Consider the following 19,594-nt stretch of genomic DNA (forward strand, 5'->3'; position numbering starts at 1 on the left):
ATGGGGCCCTAACGTCTCCGTTCCCTCCATCAGGGAACGAGGGTTACGTACGTAACCAAGACGTTCCCTATCTGTCAGACACTACGAGTTATGTCGAACGACATATGGGGTCCATGGAAAACGCCACAACCTGAACACCATCACAACCCTGTGGTGCTGCAATTGTTGACAAGCCGAAGCGCGTCACAAAAGCTACGCTAAGGTCATAACCTTACCAAAGCCCCAGCGCAAATTCACTGACCTTGGTACCGAAGGGGACCACAGTTAAGTACATCGCTGGTGGAGAAGGCCATGCTGCTGTTCCGTCCAAGTTTTTGGAAGGGATTTCAACCTTCAGTGAAAGATTGCTTCAAATCTTTCCTATTTGTTCTTTCAGCCTGGCAGAACGATGGGGAAGCGAGCCTTAAGGAAAAAGTTTGCTACGGAGACCACATCCTACCCGTAGGGAGGTGACATGTTATCCCTGATATGGACTGACCCAGGGGGCAGTACTACATATGGAATGGGTCTCTGAGGCAGGTCCTACCTTAGAGTAGGGATGGAACAACTACCAGAAGAGACTGACAGAGCGGGACTGTCAAGGGAAGACACTGGTTTACCGAGAGGGAAACCTTACCGTGGAAGAATACACTTATGGGATTACCCGTAGGGAATCAAGCCATAGGGACACCTAGCCCAGTACAGGGGCTGGCCGGGACACCGGGCATGCTAACATCAGTACTGGGCCTGGTGTCTGACTGCTCTGCCAAGTCTGACTGACGGGGGTGCTGGAGGATGCTCGACCAGGGTTTGCCAACCGGGGAACTCTACTGGGAGAAGAAAGGCGCTCGCATCCCCGTGTGAGAGGGAATGGCGCAGCAAGCGTGACAACGAGCCAGATTTTCCCGCCAATTACCTGCTACCCAACACACGGGAAGAAACCGGCTCTACACGAAGGTTGTAAAACCTCGCGAAGGTGTTAGGTGTCGCCCAGCCCGACAGATGTCTGCCAGAGAGGCGCCGTGCGCCAGTGCCCAGGAGGCGGCAACACTCCGAGTGGAGTGAGCTCTCACCCCCAGGGGTCACGGCTCGCCTTGGGATCGGTACGCCAAGGCGATGGCATCCACTATCCAGTGGGCCAACCTCTGCTTGGAGACAGCCTTCCCTTTCGAAAATGCTTGGAGGTCCCCGACCCTCTTGATGGAAGTGAGCACGATCAGGAGCGCTGTCTCGAGAGACAGGAACTTTAGCGCAACTGAAGCAAGCAGCTCAAAGGGACCCCTTTGAATTCCAGCCAGGACAACAGCGAGATCCCAGGAGGGTATCTGGGGTGTCCTAGAAGGATTCAACCTTCTGGCACCCCTCTGGAACCTAACGATCAGGTCATGCCTTCCCAGGGACCAGCCGTCCACTGCATCGTGATGTGCTGCGATAGCAGTAACATACACTTTCAAGGTGGAGGGTGACAGCCTACGCCAGAACCTTTCTTGCAGGAAAGAAAGCACGACTCTAACCGAGCATGTCCGGGGGTCTTCACCAGAAGAACACCAATTCGTGAACAGACTCCACTTCAAAGCATAGGCCTGCCTCGTTGAGGGAGCTCTAGCCTGAGTGATAGTGTCTACCACCGCTGGTGGCAGATCACTAGGTCTGCCACGTCCCATCCAGAAGCCACACGAGGAGGTTCCATAGATCTGGATGCGGGTGCCATATGATGCCCAGTCATCGAGATAGTTGAGGATCCTGATGCCCACTTCCCATAGTGGGGCAAGGGCGCCCTCCGCGACTTTCGTGAAAACACGGGGGGACAAGGAGAGCCCAAAGGGGAGGACCTTGTACTGTCATGCCCGACCCTCGAACGCAAACCGCAGGAACGGTCTGTGACGAGGAAGGATTGAGATATGAAAGTACGCGTCCTTCAGGTCGATCGCTGCAAACCAATCCTGGGCTTTAACGCATTTGATAATATGTTTCTGCGTCAACGTCTTGAACGGGAGCTTGTGAAGGGCTCGATTCAAGACTCGCAGATCCAAAATAGGTCGAAGGCCACAGCTTTTCTTGGGTACGATGAAGTAAGGGCTGTAAAACCCCTTCCTCATCTTGGCTGGAGGGACCGGCTCGATTGCATCCTTCGCCAACAGGACAGCAATCTCCTCGCACAAGACAGAGGCGTCTCGGACTGCCACCGAAGTCTCGAGAACGCCATTGAACTTGGGAGGTTGCCTGGTGAACTGAATCGTGTAGCCGAGTCGAACCGTCCGAATGAGCTAGCAGGACGGGTTGGGCAACGCAAGCTACGCTCCTAAACTCCGTATGAGTGGCACCAAAGGGACAGTCGATGTACCCGCAGTGGTGCTGCGATGGGGAGTTGTGCTGGGTGGCCCAGAAGGCCTAGCGTTCTGAGTCATCACAGCAAAACTCCCCGAGTCCCCGGAGGGACTGGCCAGAGACACATGGAGAGGCGTTGCGTCTCCGAACCGCGACCTCTCGGCCACTGGCGATAGGGGGTATCATGGGTGAGAGTAAGGAAGCGGTGCATCGCTCACTGTCGACCCACGAGCCTTGCAACCCGGAGGAAAAGGAAACTGCTCTTTCTTTGACAATGTGGTTACCGCTGACCGTTGAGCCAAACAAGAAACAAAAGATTCTCCGCCCGGCCCTCCTCCGGAGGAAGGAGCGGCGCTGACCTCGCCACCTCCTAAAGAGTAGTCTCCCACATCTCCGGGTTGCCCGTTTCAGGGCCGCGTCGTCATCTTCCTAGAGAATCTAGTGGCCGGATGTGACGCCGCTCTCCTGCATGGGGCTCGACGCGCCGGCCTCGACGATGTCTCAGCATGATGTCTCTTCCCGAGGGACCGCGATGTGACTTCCGTCGCCCAGAGGGCAAAGTCAGTCGCCGTGCACAGCTCCTGCATCAACCTCGGGCAGGTACTACCCTCGTGCATTTGTACCCAAGGCCTTGGCTTGGTGAACTTGCAGGATCACCATTGCATGCAGGACAAAGGCAGCTTGGCCCGCAGCACTGTAAGCTTTGGCAGCGAGAGCCGCCAACAGCTTACAGGCTTTGGACGGGAGACGCGGACTATTCCTCCAAGTGGCGGCGTTTTTTGCGGGCACAGGTGCACTGCAATCGCTCTCTCCTCCTGGGGAATGTCGACGCACCCCCTAGCTGCCCCGCTATCGAGGGTAGTGAGGACGGAGGAAGGAGACGAGCGGCTTCTGGCCATAAAAGGGGCCATCCACGCCTACGTCACTTCCTCATGCACCTCCGGGAAGAAAGGAACCAGAGCAGAACGCGGTTGTGAGCTGCGTGCTCTACATTGAGAAACCATTCGTCCAGCCACAAGCACTCAGGGCTGGGGGGTGTATTCACCTCCAACCTAATGCTAACGGCTGCCCGGGCAAGCACGGCCATCAACTCTGGGTCCAATTCGGCAGTGGCGACAACACCCGAGGGGAGCAGCCCTGCCGAATCTTCATCCACAGAGGTCAATAGTTCATCCCCTGATGCTGCAATTGACATCTGATCCCCGGCGGCACACCAAATGAAATGCTGGGACCACCATAAGACAGCCCAGCAAAATCACTCAGCAGCCGCACAGGACAAACGTTGCGGAAGGAGTGAGAGGTCCGTGGGGCGTGGCCCGGCGGAGAAGCTCTTACTGTCACCCTCAAATCTCCCAGAGCACTAGCCGGTGGTCCTCTGTTCGTGGCAGAAAAACCAGGACGGGTAGTGACAGAGGGGTCTGCTCCTTTCCCTTTAAGAACGTAGCGACGCGATCGCAGCTTTGCCATGGTCATGCACTCGCAGTGTGAGCATGAACCATCCACGAACGCGTCTTCAGCGTGCTGAATGACCAGACATGAAGACAATGCTCGTGGCCGTTGTCAGAGGACAGGAAACGACCACATCCAGAAGGACACGGACGAAACTGCATCTTTAAAAAGAAGCAAATCGTCCGTGATTTGCTCTTTTAGGAAATCTGCTCTTTTAGTTGAAGTGCCCAGGGGAATCGCTGAAAGGGACACCGCTGTTCGCGCCGTACCGCCAACCAGAACAGCTTCCCGACACACAGCAGATGAATGGCTTTGTGGAGTATAACAGCTTTTCAATGCAACCACTCGGCTCCGAAGCAAAAATCTAATGAGTGGATGCGCGCTGTCGCCTTATATACCCTTAGGCACGGGGAGTGGTTCAGCATGCAAAATCCACTAGCCAATTCTCATTGGCGTTTCTCAAACTCAGAGATGATTGGTCTCCCAAGTGAGACCCCATATGTCGTTCGACATAAGTCGTAGTGACCGACAGATAGGGAACTCACTTGCAGCTGCGGTGAAGCTCCAGGACTTTCTCCTCCAGCTCTTTGGTCTGGTTCGGGGCCAAACGTATGTCGCTGAGATGAGCGGATCCCTGCAGCTCAGAGTCATAGTCACCCAGCTCCGACTGAACCGTGTAGGAGCCCAACACGCTGTGAGTGGTGAAAGAACACGGCAAACGCCCAGAAACCACGTCGTCCCTCAGCTGCAGACACAGGTAATACCTGAGAGAGAGAGAGAGAGTGTGTGAGAGAGAGAGAGACACAGAGAGAGAGTGAGAGAGAGAGAGAGAGAGAGAGAGACACACACACACACAGAGAGAGACACAGAGAGAGAGAGAGTGTGTGAGAGAGAGAGAGTGTGAGAGTTTATACGTCATCCAGCTGAGGTCCGACTATTATGCTAATAAAAACTCTACTAAAACAGCACAGGCTAGCACCAGCATTATTTTACCATCACTGAGATACAATTATAGTTTTTTTTAATTTTTATAATTTGAATTAGTTTTTATTTATGTATTTTAAGTTTGGTTACATTTTTTGTCATTTTGTTGTGCATTTTTGTCACAGTTTTTTTTGCAATGTAGTTTTTGATAATGAATGAATTAATAAATTATTTAATTTTTATTATTATTAAAAATATAATAAAAATGTCAAAATATTAATAAAAGTATTTATTTTACGAATTATTTTGCATTATTTCAGTTTCAGTTTTGGTTATTTTGGTACATCAAGTTAAATTAAATGAAAATGAGAAATCTTGCTTTAGCAACTTTGTTATTATTATTATTATTTAATTACATTAAGATAAGAATAACATTTTTATATTTATAATAATTAAAAAAATTGATAAAAACTACATAGACATATTTGAAAAAAGATAAAAATGCACAACAAAATGTTTTTTTTTTTTAAACAAAATTAAAATGAAAATGGATTCAATATATAAAAAAATAATATCTCGATACTAAAATAAGAGCTGAAAAAAAAAATTTATATATATCACAAGCAGACCTGGTGATGTCCTCGGAGAGCTGCGCCGGATCGGGAGGATAAAACTTCACGCTGAAGGCAAAGTTCCAGGGACCAGCTGAAAAACAAGAGAACTTCCTGTAAGAACTCGAAGACGTTTGGATGGAGACAAAGAAGGAGTCTGTTAGGGAAAGACGTACTGATGATCTGCTTCTTCATCTCTTTGGAAGCGTCCAGCCAGTTCTGTGGGAAAAGCAGGAGGTTCGGCATTGAAAAACAGGCAGAGAGACATGAAACCAGATCAGAGGACGAAGACTGACAAACACCTTCTGGTTTTCAGCGTCCCGGTGTGTAATGCCGAAATAGTCCTTCTCCAGAAGATTCAGGTGATCGCAAACCTTATCGAACAGCACCTGACCTTTCGCTCTTTTCTGTTGCACACAAACACACGCAGAGATCCATTAAAGGCACAGTGCAGCCAAAAATCATCATTCTGTCATCATTTACTCGTCCTCATGTCCCTCAAACCTGTATGACTTGATGTGGAAGACAAAAGAAGAATGCTGGCAACCAAATAGTTCTGGTTTCCATTGACTTCCATTGTATTTTTTGTCCATATAAATGGAAGTCAATGGGAACCACAACGGTTTGGTTCCCAACATACTTCAAAATATCTTCCTTTGCGTTCAATAGAACAAATAACTCATTTTTTAAACTTTTTATATTTTTAAACCTTTTTTTTATTTTATTTACTAAATGTGTATTTCAACATTTAAAATTAGTTGCATGATGTAACATGATTTCATTAAAACTGAAATAAAAATTAATAAAAAATATACACACAAATAAATAAATACAAACTACAAAAAAAGGCAAAAACACACAACAAAATCACTATAACTAAAATGAAAATGGAAAATATAAAGATACAAAAACGAATTATTCATTCAAAATATTAATAAACTACAGTATAATAGCATTTCAATGATACTAAAATAACAGGTTTGAATAAATGATGACAAGATTTTAATTTTTGGGTGAACTGGATTTGAGTTGAAAAATGATAAAAAGGTAAAATAATTTTTTTTATAGCTGCATGTCATGTGACAATTAATCCACATCAACCATGAACATGCTAATATGTTGCTAAATTATTGAAATATGAACTTTAAATCTAAGGGGGACTTTAAATATATAACATTTAAAAATAAACGTAAATATATATAACAATTAAAATAAAATAATTAAATTAAAAACAAAAATGTAAATAATTCGAATAAAAATATCAAAGGGGTTGTGGCTGACAAAAATGAATAAATACATTAAAAAAAAAAAGATTAAGAATCTTTTCCCCCGAACTAAGAGATTGTGAATTTAAGTCTTTATTAAATCAACAAATCTGTTTTGCCCCATTTAGAATTTATAATCTTAATGCACTTCAGAAGCACTTTCCTCTGAGAATCAAGCCTGGCGCAGATAAATCATGTTTACAAACGAATAATATGCTATTATGAGCGCTTCAGAGTGTGTGTTTGTGATTGAAGATCCAGAGAATCAGCTCTGGTATGCTTTAATGCACCACGCTTTTTATTTGGGTGCAAATGTGGGTAAATATTTTAAACCTGAGGTAAAAACATTTGTACACAAAATCTGATTACAACTAAATGATTAATCAAAATAAAATCACAATCAGAATTTGCCTTGTAAATAACAAATTCCAAAATTTCAACAACTATTAGTACCGTCATTTTTTTGGTTTTTATAGCACAAATAAAATGATTTTTTTTTTTTTATTAGTATTACTAAATTCTACTTTTATTTCACTGTGCATTTGTATTACAATATTTCTTATTTTAATATGTTTAATAACACCAATAATCAAAACCAATAATATTTTATAGTCATATTGGTTTATAACTATAATATGATTTTTTTTTTTTTTGGCCAAATTGTGCAAAACACAGCAAACCTAAAGCGCTTTCCTAAAGCATTTTAAATCACAATCATAATTTTAAATCAGAAAAATTGGCTGATTTAAACGGCTGATTTTCATTATTAATGATTTTTTCACAAAATTTGAATACAACTATATTAGTGCTGAATGGTTATTCAAAAAAAAAAAAAAAAGAATAAAAAATAATTAAAAAACATTGCAATATGGTTTAGTGTGACTAATGAATCACAAAGGTATTAAAGATGAAGAAATTAAGACAAAAATATTAGTTTTAGTGTAAAATAAAATTATTAAATATATTTCTTTAATTGCAAGTACAATAGTATTCAAATATTAATATATTTATTCTTATTTTGTTTAATATTTTTACTTTAAAATAATATTTTTTATTATAATGATTATTATTAAGTCATATTGATATATAAACCAAACAATATTTTTGCACAAAACTTTGTACGGTCGTTTGATAACAGTTGAGCTAGACCTGTTTTAGTTTGAATTGTGTCCTGATTTCATGAACTCGTCACAGAAATTATCCTTCCATGACAGTCCATTCACTCTCTGTCCTTCATCATCATCACTCACCTCCACGGTGCAGGTGTAGTCAGTGCCATCCAGCAGTCTGACCTTACACTCCATGACCTTCAGTCTGTGAGTCCTTCCTAGCGCTGACCAGGAGAGTCTGCTGCTCAAAGACTTCTGGGAAACGTAGTCGTCCTCGTGCTGCTGCTGATGAGCCGATCTGACCTCTGACTGACCCTGCGGGAACACAGCATCAAAATATCTAAATCAGCCTTATTTTAGGATCACTGAGACACTATTACAGTTTATTAACAGTTTGAATTGGTTGATTGCATTTAAATTCACTGCCATATCAGCTTCATTGGCTATTACATGGCAGATGCAAAATAAACATTCAAAAACATAATATCATAAATACAGCATAATACAAACAAACTTTTTATAAAACTCGACTAAGACTAGACTAAACAATTCTATAAAAGATTCTTCAAATGTACTTGTGATTAAAAAAAAGTTGTAAACGTTTTTCTGGGTCCATAAATAAGTCCTGACAAACATCGCTAATTAGTTTATATATATATATTATAAATTTTCTGTTTTATTTTAATTCGAAAGTTTTATTCATTTTGTTGTCTTTACTATTTTTATTCATTTCTTTTATTTATTTTCTTTTGAAATATGTCTATATAGTTTTTATTAATTTTATTTCCGCTTTAGTACATCAGGTTAAACTAAATAAAAATTAGAAATGGCAACTAGCTGAATTAAAAGAAGTTTTTAAAATATTATTTTATTTCAAGCAACATTTTTTTTATGGTTTTAGTTAACTATAACAACTCTGACCTAATGTATCATTTAAATGTCAGTCTCATTAAAAATAGATTTAAATTCTAAAAAAAAAAATTCATATAAAATAAAATTATAAAAAAATGTTTTTAACAGATTTAATAAACATATAAATAGATATACATTTAGTTAATCTAAAAATGAATCTATAATATAAATAAAATAAATAAATATTTTACTTAAAAAATAGAAAAACAGATGAATTTAAACTCTTAAGTATGCAGGTATGAAAATATCTAATTTTCTTCATTTAAGATATATATACAACACCCTAACCCTAATATAGAAGAAGAGGTTAAGTAAAAATATGATGAGCATGTAATATAGTGCATATGTTTATCAAAATGCTCCTCTCCAGAGATTTTTTTTTCTAGCTGACTATCAAGTTTATGGTCACCAAATGTCTTTTCTGAAGTAAATGTGAAGTTACGCGACATTATTGATCTCAAGCTGTTTTATTGACGTCTTTCCGCAGCTGAATCACTGATTGATGGATAACATGATTCAGGACTGATTTCAGTGAGTTGTTCTGTTTCTTCTGCTGTTCGTTCATGTTTATTTGGTGCTATAACTAGTAGTAAAGAGGAAGAGATGATCGCTTCACTCCAGCATCTGTCAGCACACAGTAAAGAGCCACAAATTGAATTGAGTGATAAAACTGATAGAATTTGAAAGCTGAGACTTTGTTTCATATCAAAAAGCTTATTGTGATTTATTGAATGGGAGGCGATACAAATAATGTTTGTTCATGCATCAAATGAAAACAGCAGAGATTGATTCTTGGGATTTGAGAATTGACATTGGTGCATCAAAATGAGAAATCGATATTTTCTATATAAAGCTGACAGTTGTCTACTGATAGTGTGATAATGACGTAGAGCAGGTGTACGTGAGGAAAGCTCTGACCTGCTGCTGTGCGTCCAGGCCGCCTCCTGATGCCGGTCGCTGCGTGTCGTCGGTCTGCGGTCGTTTGGATTCTGTGTGCGACTGCTCCGATTCTGAGCCTGGATCCGTCGTCATGGCCAGTTACACTGAAACGACACAAGCAGATATATTCAGGGTGCCAATCTTTAGACATTTCACAACTGCACTAGACTGCTTCTTGACTGGAATGAGCCGTGTGTTAATGTGGGAATCTGAGCACAGGAACACGCGGGAGTTTATATTTAGCGTGATGTTTACGCTGTATTTTTGAAAGCACAGGGACTCCAAGAACGCAGCAGGAATGACGGACAGGAATCACAGACAGACGCCTGACATTCAGACTGCAGTTAAGAAGAGCGTGTTCCGTTACACAACATGCCAGCTAAAGCGACGGTGCTGTGTTTATCTGTGACGATCAACAAGTCGCTGAAGATTCAGTAACAAGCAGCAACACTCAAACACATTGACAAACACTCATCTGTGACACATGGACGGTTCAGGACGAGACGAGCTGTCTGACTGACCAATGACAGACAAGGAAGTGGCTAAAAAAACCATTTAGCAACCCCTCAGAACACCCTAGTAACCTCACAGCAACAAGAATATTTTACAACCACCCAAGCAACCCCTTAGCAACCCTAGTAACCCCCTAGCAACCACCCTAGCAACTTCTCAGAACACCCAAGCAGCCCCTTAGCAACCACTCATAACACTGTAGCAACCACACAGCAACCACTCAGAACACCCAAGTAAACCCCTAGCAACCAGATTTTTCACAACTGCCCTAGCATCCTCATATCAACTACTCAAGAAACCCCTTCGCAAACACTCACAACACCCTAGTAACCAGAATTTTCTACAATCACCCTAGTAACCACTCAGGACACCCTAGTAATCCCATACCAACCACTCAGAACGTCCTAGCAACAATAATTTTCTGCAACAACCCTAGCAACCCCATCGCAACTACTCAGAACACCCAAGCAACCACTCACAACACCCTAGTAACACTATAGCAACCAGAATTTTTTGCAACCACCCTAGTAACCTCTCAGAACACCCTAGCAACCCCATAGTAATCACTCAGAACATCCTAGCAACCAGAAGTTTCTGCAAGCACCCTAGCAACCATTCAAAACACCCTAGCATCCCCTTAGCAACCTCTCGAGAAAATGAGTAACCAGAATTTTCTGCAACCACCCTAGTAACCACTCAGGACACCCTAGCAACCACTCAGAACATCCTAGAGACCAGAATGTTCTGCAATCACCCTAGCAACCCCATAGCAACTACTCAGAACACCCAAGCAATCCCTTAGCAACCACTCACAACACCCTAGTAACACTATATCAACCAGAATTTTCTGCAACCACCCTAGTAACCATTCAAAACACCCTAGCATCCCCTTAGCAACCTCTCAAGAAAACGAGTAACACTAGCAACCAGGATTTTTTATTTTTTAACCACTCAGAACACCCGAATAACTCCACTGCAAACACTCAGAACATCCTAGCGACTCTCTAGCAACCATCATTTTCTGCAACCACCCTAGCAACCCCTCAGAACACCACAGTGACCCCATAGCAACCACTCAAACATCCAAGCAATGAGAATTTTCTGCAGTCACCATAGTAACCCCACACAGCAACCACTCAGAGCACCCTAGCAACTGTTCAGCACTGCTTCATAAGGGCCTGATGTGTGAGTGGTTTGTAATCTCTCTTCAGAGGCGTGACAGTGATGGAAACCATCGGTGGATTCTGGATAGCAGTCGTGGAAAACCGCAGGAATAGCTGCGACTGCATTCTGTCAGACTGACTCCCTGAACTTTAACGGCCTGGTGCAGAAATGTAGGTCAAACTGAACCGCAGGAACAAAACAAGCAAACGGCCCTCCAGATCCGCTCAACATCGCAGAACAAAATAAGAGATGTCAGCCAAGGACAGAGATGCTGATGTTTCTTTCCTATTAAACAGATGAAACACTCATGAATAATGATGAAGAGCCACAGTGGCCGTGCTGTGATTATGAACGCAATTACAATGAAAATCACTCTGGAACTGAAATTATGTGCACTTGAACACAGGTGGCTAAAAATAGCTGAAGAAAAACATACCAATGAGTTCCACACGGATGAATGCATGCTGACTTAAAAATTAATGGATTTGAATATAAAAAACACTTAAAGGGGCAGAATGCATTAAAAGGGACAAAAATAAACCGCAACATTAATAAAAATGAACGTAATTAAAAAGTCTCATCTTGACATATTTGGTTCACATTCTGCTCTGTATTTTTACATGAAATACTTCTGTTAGCTGCCTTCTTTCTTCATATTTGAAAACGATTTTGATGCAAATACATTGATATCTGTTCATAAATGAAGACAGCTATTACAATCCACATGAATTATTTCACAAGTACTACTATTGCTCAAGTAATAAAAACGCCATCTCTTTTCATAAATTCAGAAGGGCAGCTTACAGTTCACTCACTTTCTGGAATATTTCAGGAATTTCCCTTCAGGGAGCAATAAAACACATCCATATATCCAGTCAGAAACACACTGAGCTGTGAAATACGCACATTTCTGAAAGCCTTTACACCAAATCCTCCGTCGCTCTCAACAAGTCTGTGTAAAACCTGTCCAAACAGAAGACCCTGGAGACATACGACCCGTCCTGACCTGAAACCCATTAACTAGGCACAGATGGGTTAAACCTTCTTAAAGGCTTAACTTCCACCCCATCGAAAACGAATGGAGAGGCAGTCTGAGCCGTCTGTGACCAGATAACACAGAGTTCAAGGGTTTGTTTGTGTTAATTCCCTTATTATTCAATTTCACATTGAGCTTCACAAGAATGACTGCATACTGTAAATAAACAAAACACTGGATATTACTTAAAAACGAATAATTACACACCACCGGTCAAAAGTTTGGAATAGATTTTATTCTGCTCACCAAGGCTGCATTTATTTAATCAAAAATACAGTAAAAACTGTGAAATATTATTATAATTTAAAATATCTGCTTTCTATGTGAATCTCTGTTAAAATGTAATTTATTTTTGTGATCAAAGCTGAATTTTCAGCATCATTACTCATTAGAAACCATTCAAAAGTTTAGAGTAAGATTTTTAATACTTTTTAGCCTATATATTCATCAAGGATGCATTAAATGTATCAAAAGTGACAGTACAGACATTGATAATGTTACAGAAATGCTGCTCTTTTGAACTTTCTATTCATCTGTGAATCCTGAAAAATAAAATGTATCAGTTTCCACAGAAATATTATGCAGCACGACTGTTTTCAACATTGATAATAATCAGAAATGTTTCTCGAGCAGCAAATCAGCATATTAGAATGATTTCTGAAGATCATGTGACACTGAAGACTGGAGTAATGATGCTGAAAATACAGCTTTGATCATAGAAATATATTACAGTTTAACAGATATTCACATAGAAAACAGTTATTTTAAACTGGAATAATATTTCACAATTTTTTCTGTATTTTTGATCAAATAAATGCAGCCTTGGTGAGCAGAAGATTATGAAAATTATCACTTATAGGCTAAACACTCCAGTCTACAGAACCCACCTCATATGAGGTTTCTGTGGTGTAGTGGTTAAAAATCTGTGTTGGTAATCAGAAGGGTGAAGGTCGAGTCATAAACTACCATCATTAAGTGGGAAACTTACTTCAACCTGCAATAAACATACTGCAAATCAAGTTATACAACACATTTCTGAAGAAACTTTGCCCACATTCACACACACACTCTCACTCACACTCACACACACACTCACACACACACACACACTCACACACACACACACACACACACACACTCACACACACACTCAGTCCTGTGTCTCTGGATCAATACAGAATCTTGATTTACAATCAGCTACATTCTAAAAGTGACTCTTGGAATTCAAGAAACATGATCTAAACACTGTCTCTCTGTCAAATCGACAAAGTCGTCTGCACTACGGCTGCTTTTACTGTACTTGAAGCTCTAGTTTTGTCACACTGCATTACAAGTGTAAACAAGGTGTAAATCATGATGTCATAAAGCAACAAATAACTGATTTTAATTAGGATAATGAATTGCAAAAACGTAAGACAATGCAAAAGTTGCAGCAAAAATTACGAGCCGTTCACACGTCACACCAAGGTCGATTTCTATAACTATACCGTTTTAATTAAGGAAACTATTAGTTTCAGAACGTTTTTTTTTTCCAGATGGTGAACGATTAAAAACACAGACAGCCAATCAGAATCCACTGACTTTAACGAGCTGAGCATTTAAAGTGGCAGACGACAAAACTACAACACACTTATAATAAATCCAACGCTATCTCACAACCAATTCGTACATGTTTTACGAGGTGGCTAATTCGTACTATTTCTGTGATGGTTACGTTTAGGGGCGGAGTTAGGTGTGGTCCTTTGTACGAATTCATAGGTTTTGCGAGAAAAAAAAAAACGACGTACGTGTTTTACGAGGTGGCTAATTTTGTACGATTTCTGTGATGGTTACGTTTTGGGGCGGAGTTAGGTGTGGTCCTTTGTACGAATTCATACGATTTGCGAGAAAAAAAAAAACGACGTACGTGTTTTACGAGGTGGTTAATTCGTACTATTTCTGTGATGGGTTACGTTTTGGGGCGGAGTTAGGTGTGGTCCTTTGTACGAATTCATAGGTTTTGCGAGAAAAAAAAAACGACGTATGTGTTTTACGAGGTGGCTAATTCGTACTATTTCTGTGATGGTTACGTTTAGGGGCGGAGTTAGGTGTGGTCCTTTGTACGAATTCATAGGTTTTGCGAGAAAAAAAAAAACGACGTACGTGTTTTACGAGGTGGCTAATTTTGTACGATTTCTGTGATGGTTACGTTTTGGGGCGGAGTTAGGTGTGGTCCTTTGTACGAATTCATACGATTTGCGAGAAAAAAAAAAACGACGTACGTGTTTTACGAGGTGGTTAATTCGTACTATTTCTGTGATGGTTACGTTTTGGGGTGGAGTTAGGTGTGGTCCTTTGTACGAATTCATACGATTTGCAGGAAAAAAAAACGACGTACGTGTTTTACGAGGTGGCTAATTTTGTACGATTTCTGTGATGGTTACGTTTTGGGGCGGAGTTAGGTGTGGTCCTTTGTACGAATTCATACGATTTGCAGAAAAAAAAAACGCCGTACGTGTTTTACGAGGTGGTTAATTCGTACTATTTCTGTGATGGTTACGTTTTGGGGTGGAGTTAGGTGTGGTCCTTTGTACGAATTCATACGATTTGCAGAAAAAAAAAACGCCGTACGTGTTTTACGAGGTGGCTAATTTTGTACGATTTCTGTGATGGTTTAGTTTAGGGTGGAGTCAGGTGTGGTCCTTTCGTACAAGTGAGGTCGTATGAATTCGTACAAATTAGCTACCTTGTCAAATATGTACAAATTGCCATGAGATCGGGTTCAATAAATCTTCATAGTTATGGTTCTTAGTCTTAAATTTTCTTAAGACGTGTTCATCCTTTGACCAATGAGGATTCCAGAGTCCAGAACACTAAAAAAAATAATACTACACTAAAAAAAATAATACTACTATGAAAATACTATTTCAGTTTTTCCACTACTTTTCTACAGTTCTCTAATTCAATTTGTTACTATTTCGTTGGAATTATTTGTGAAATGTATTTGTTTAATTTCCATAGTATGCTTTCCACATCAAAACGGATCAATTCTGTCAAGCGTTCCGGGTATTTAAAATCACAAAACGCGCCAAAAAATACGTGCGCAACTAACGGACGCGTCAAAAATAATAGTAATCATAAAATGCATACATCAAAATCTCAAGCTTTCTGTATTTCTCGGCCCAGTTTTTGGTTTTCGTTTGACAGCGCAGGAATCAGGCTATATACACGTGTCCTCATAAAACATCTGTAATATTAAATAATCGCGAAGGTAATATTATTATACTGAACGCGCAGATGTTTCGCTGCTGCACCTTTTAAACATAAACGCCACTGAACCGAACAAACCGACAGATTTATTTCATTCTGAACGTTCAGTGCCTCTGTAGGAAAACATGTCAATCAAACACGTTTGCAAACGCTGGAAAACAACACAAAACGCCTGAACGTTACCGTACGCGCCACGGCGTTTCGCTCCTCGGGCTCTGCGCTCCTCTCTCACCGACAGCGGAGCGTCTGACAGCGGCCACAGCGGGCGGGAGTCTCCGCTCTCAGCGGCACTAGCTGGACTGATAGACTAGCGGAGGATTCAAACTCACGTCACCGCACGCACTGTACGTAACAGCTGAGAGCGCCAGATCAAACGAGCCGCTGTGACGCAGGAGGAATAGTGTAAAACATCTACCAGTATATTACGAGCAAAGATGTTTTTATACATTTAGAATAAAAAAATAATAATTCTGGTGAACCCTATTATATTATTTGGTAAATTTCATATACATAAAAGCAAAAGGAGTAACTTAACATTATTATTATACAATTAAAATGATAAAATTATTATATAAAAATATTCTAAACCATATTTTTTCTTGACTCTCTTAAAGATACTGAAAAAAAACTAGAATTATTTATTAGCTACAGATTTAAAGTTAATTGAAATGTAAAACCCTGAAATGTTGTCTCTATTTATTTATTTATTGTGCTCAATTTATTTTATTGTAATTTACTCATTTATTTACTTGAAATTAAATGTAATTTATTTATTAATCAATCATTTTATTTATTTTAATTGTATTTTAAGCTAAATTAGTAAAATTATTATTATTACTAGTATACAATTAAAATGATAAAATTATTATATACAAATATTTTAAACCATTTTTTAAGGTCGAAATATTTTTTCTTCACTCTCTTAAAAGTATGAAAGAGAGTCAAGAATTAAAAAAAAATAAATATTTATTAGCTACAGATTTCAAGTTAATTGAAATGTAAAACCCTGAAATGCTGTCTCAATTCATTTTTATATATATTTTATTTTTATTTAATTTACTTCGTTTTTGTAACCCCCCTATAATAACATGTCTTTTTTTTTTTTACTTGGATGTCTTGTTTATCTGTAAATTCTTTGTGTTGTGTCAATTTGTAATTTTTTTTATAAAATTATTCAAATATATTAAATATTGTTATTACACAATTTTCAAATTAAACAGACGCTCAAGGTAAATTAACACACAGCCAAAAAGCTATTTCAAATATATAAGCAATATGAAGATATGTCACGATTTTAATTCCCAAAAAAATTTTTTTACTCTATTTATTTGTGTTTCTCAAATACTGATCTTTTCTCTTTGTTAATCCTGTTTTGACATTATAAGTGTATTAATACGTCCTGTGGTCACTGTATATACATGCAACAGCACTAACTTCAGATCTGTAATGCACACGAATGAAGCGTCTGTGTTAAAGTCGTGGTCGTCCTGCAGGGACTGAGGTCTGTTTAACTGCACGCTTTAAAGCTTCACACAAACCTCAGCTCGTGTTCGGCTCTACAGAGCGACGGAGGACGGATGAGCGTGCCTCTAATGTTCCTTTACTCTGCTTTTAACAGATGGAGGCTCCCTGGGTGGAGCTGTTTTCAGATTTAGAGGCATTAAACTAAATCTGCTAAAGATTTTGTGAAGTATTAACATGCTAAACTCGAAGATGCCGACGCATTTGCTCATCACTGTGGCTATTTGTAGTTTTCTCAATAAGACAACTGAGAGCAAGAAAAACAGTTTAACCCTATAAAGCCTGCTATATTGTATTTGATACACACAGGCCTCTAAATGTCGCACTCGATCTCTTGCATGTTTATCATGGAGGAGCAAAAATATTACTATTGAATAAACAAGAGAAGTAGACAAGTAAGAGCAGAAGTGGAAATGTTAGAAAATAGAAGATCATTATTTATAAAGTCAAATTAAGTGCCTGATACATAGAAAGAGAAATTAATACTGAAAAGACACTGTAAGACAATGGGAATAGATGAGTTTGTTTCTTCATCAGGTTTGTAGAAATGCAGCATTGCATCAGTGTCTCAGCAATGGATGCTCTGCAGTGAATGGGTGCCGTCAGAATGAGAGTCCAAACAGCTCATTCTGACGGCACCCATTCACTGCAGAGCATCCATTGATGCAATGCTGCATTTCTCCAAATACAAACTCGTCCTGATCTAGGATGGACTGAGGGTGAGCACATTTACAGCACATTTTCATTTTTGGCTGAACTATCGCTTGAATCTTCAGGCCTCTTTCAGTAGCAGAAAGTCTTTATTTATACTCCAGTAAATCTGCAAGCGCTCACAACAGCTCATAACTCCCCAAAACTACTGACTTACATCAGCTGCAGTGCTTTACTCTCACTGCAAGTGTCTGAAAGAGCCTCACTCTCTCACACACACATCCAGTAAGACAGTGAAGGGAGATCTGTGTCTGTAACTCAACTAACGGATGGCAGCGCACCAAAATAACAGAGAAAAGACGAGTTTGCACTCGCTGGAAAGCGGTTCCTCCCTCGCCCTGAGCTGGAGGACAGTTACAGATTCTCTCTTTCATTTCTCTGGAACTCAACATGAAAACCAAAACCGACTCTTTACGTAATACTAATTCTAGCTTGCTTCCTAATCCGGTTGTCTAATAAACTTGCCATTGTTGTTGGCTCTCTGACTAATTATTTTTGTTCCTCGTTTGTAAGTCACTTTGGATAAAAGCATCTGCTGGATGCATAAATGTATCAAAAGATATAAATGAGACATTTGACACAAAGAGAAAATGAAGTCTATTGTATTTTTTTGTTTTTTTACACTTTTAAGCATTATTTTCATGACAATTATGCACATTTGTAAAGTGCATACTATCGTAAAGCAAAAAAAATCATTACTGTAATGCATCATAACTGTCATAATGTAAAATAACAAAAAGGAAAACAGACATATTAATGAGAATTTGGGAGTTGCATTATTTTCAAGATAATTAAATGAAGCAAAAAGATCTTAAAGCTGTAAAACAGGCTTCAATTTCTGTATGCAAAATAAACTTATTTTTTTTACATAAATTTAGCATTGCATATTATAAACATTGTTGGCTCTTTGACAAATCGTTTTTATTTCTCTTTTGTAAATTGCTCTGGATTAAAGCATCCGATTCTGCTAAATGCATAAATGTAATTCATGTTCACGGTCTTATAGTGAACGATTCATCAATGCATATAATTCTGATCAATTATATGCATTGATATTAAAGCAATATCAGTTTAAGTTCATGCTAATGAAACATTCATGTAAATTAAGCGATTAAATTAAATCAATGAATGGGGCTTTTGTGTCAGAAAATGCGACTCATATTAAATAAAAAATACATGATATAATCTAATTAAAGTTTTAAACATATGCTGACTCCTAGTTAGAGTCAGTTAGTTACTTAGTAGCTATTAGTTAGTGCACATTCTACATATTTGCATGACATACAGTTTTAGATGTTGCATAAGCAAAAAGTAACGTACAGTAGTCAGACACGTACAGACTACATCAAAAATCCTGAATAAACATCTACTTCAGTTAGTTATAAAGGCTCGGGAAGCATCAAACGTAGCATTAAAACCACACACCTTTCCCCTTATTTCAGATCGATCGTTACACAGCTTATTTCCATATTCATGTTTTTATCTCATGCTATTTGAAAGTTAATGCGGAGGACCAAAATAATATCACAAAAGCTGTCAAGAACATCTCAAGGTCATATTTCACACAAATCCAAAGAAAGAAATGAGACGTTATATATTTGCATAAAGAAAACAAATCCTATTTAAAGATTTTTTTTTTACATTTCAGACATTATTTTCATGACAATTAAGCAGATTTACTACTAGTGTAAATCTCATACTCATTACTGTAATTCAGAATAGAGTATCATAACTGAAATATAAAATAAACATATTAATGAGAATTTGGAATTACGTTATTTTAATTACAATTAAACAATGCAATAAAATCCTAAAGCTCTAAAACAGGCTTCAGTTCCTTTGTGCAAAATATAATTTCTCATATATATATATATATATATATAT

At 39.4% G+C, this 19,594-nt stretch overlaps 1 protein-coding gene across 1 annotated transcript in view; it reads right to left on the minus strand.

The window, feature by feature from the left end:
- Nucleotides 1-19,594, minus strand: part of LOC107681919 (band 4.1-like protein 3) — a 28,271-nt gene that overhangs the window by 4,832 nt on the left and 3,845 nt on the right. The window contains exons 2-7 of the mRNA XM_016478290.1: nucleotides 9,496-9,620; nucleotides 7,807-7,980; nucleotides 5,594-5,698; nucleotides 5,468-5,510; nucleotides 5,310-5,385; nucleotides 4,302-4,520 (exon numbers count right to left, since the gene is read on the minus strand). Of these exons, the coding sequence (XP_016333776.1) occupies nucleotides 4,302-4,520; nucleotides 5,310-5,385; nucleotides 5,468-5,510; nucleotides 5,594-5,698; nucleotides 7,807-7,980; nucleotides 9,496-9,609 (731 nt within the window). The 5' untranslated portion in view covers nucleotides 9,610-9,620. The remainder of the gene's footprint in view (nucleotides 1-4,301; nucleotides 4,521-5,309; nucleotides 5,386-5,467; nucleotides 5,511-5,593; nucleotides 5,699-7,806; nucleotides 7,981-9,495; nucleotides 9,621-19,594) is intronic.

The sequence above is a fragment of the Sinocyclocheilus anshuiensis genome, unplaced genomic scaffold (genome assembly GCF_001515605.1).
Source record: "Sinocyclocheilus anshuiensis isolate Anshui unplaced genomic scaffold, SAMN03320099.WGS_v1.1 scaffold2198, whole genome shotgun sequence".
In the NCBI taxonomy this organism is placed as follows: domain Eukaryota; kingdom Metazoa; phylum Chordata; class Actinopteri; order Cypriniformes; family Cyprinidae; genus Sinocyclocheilus; species Sinocyclocheilus anshuiensis.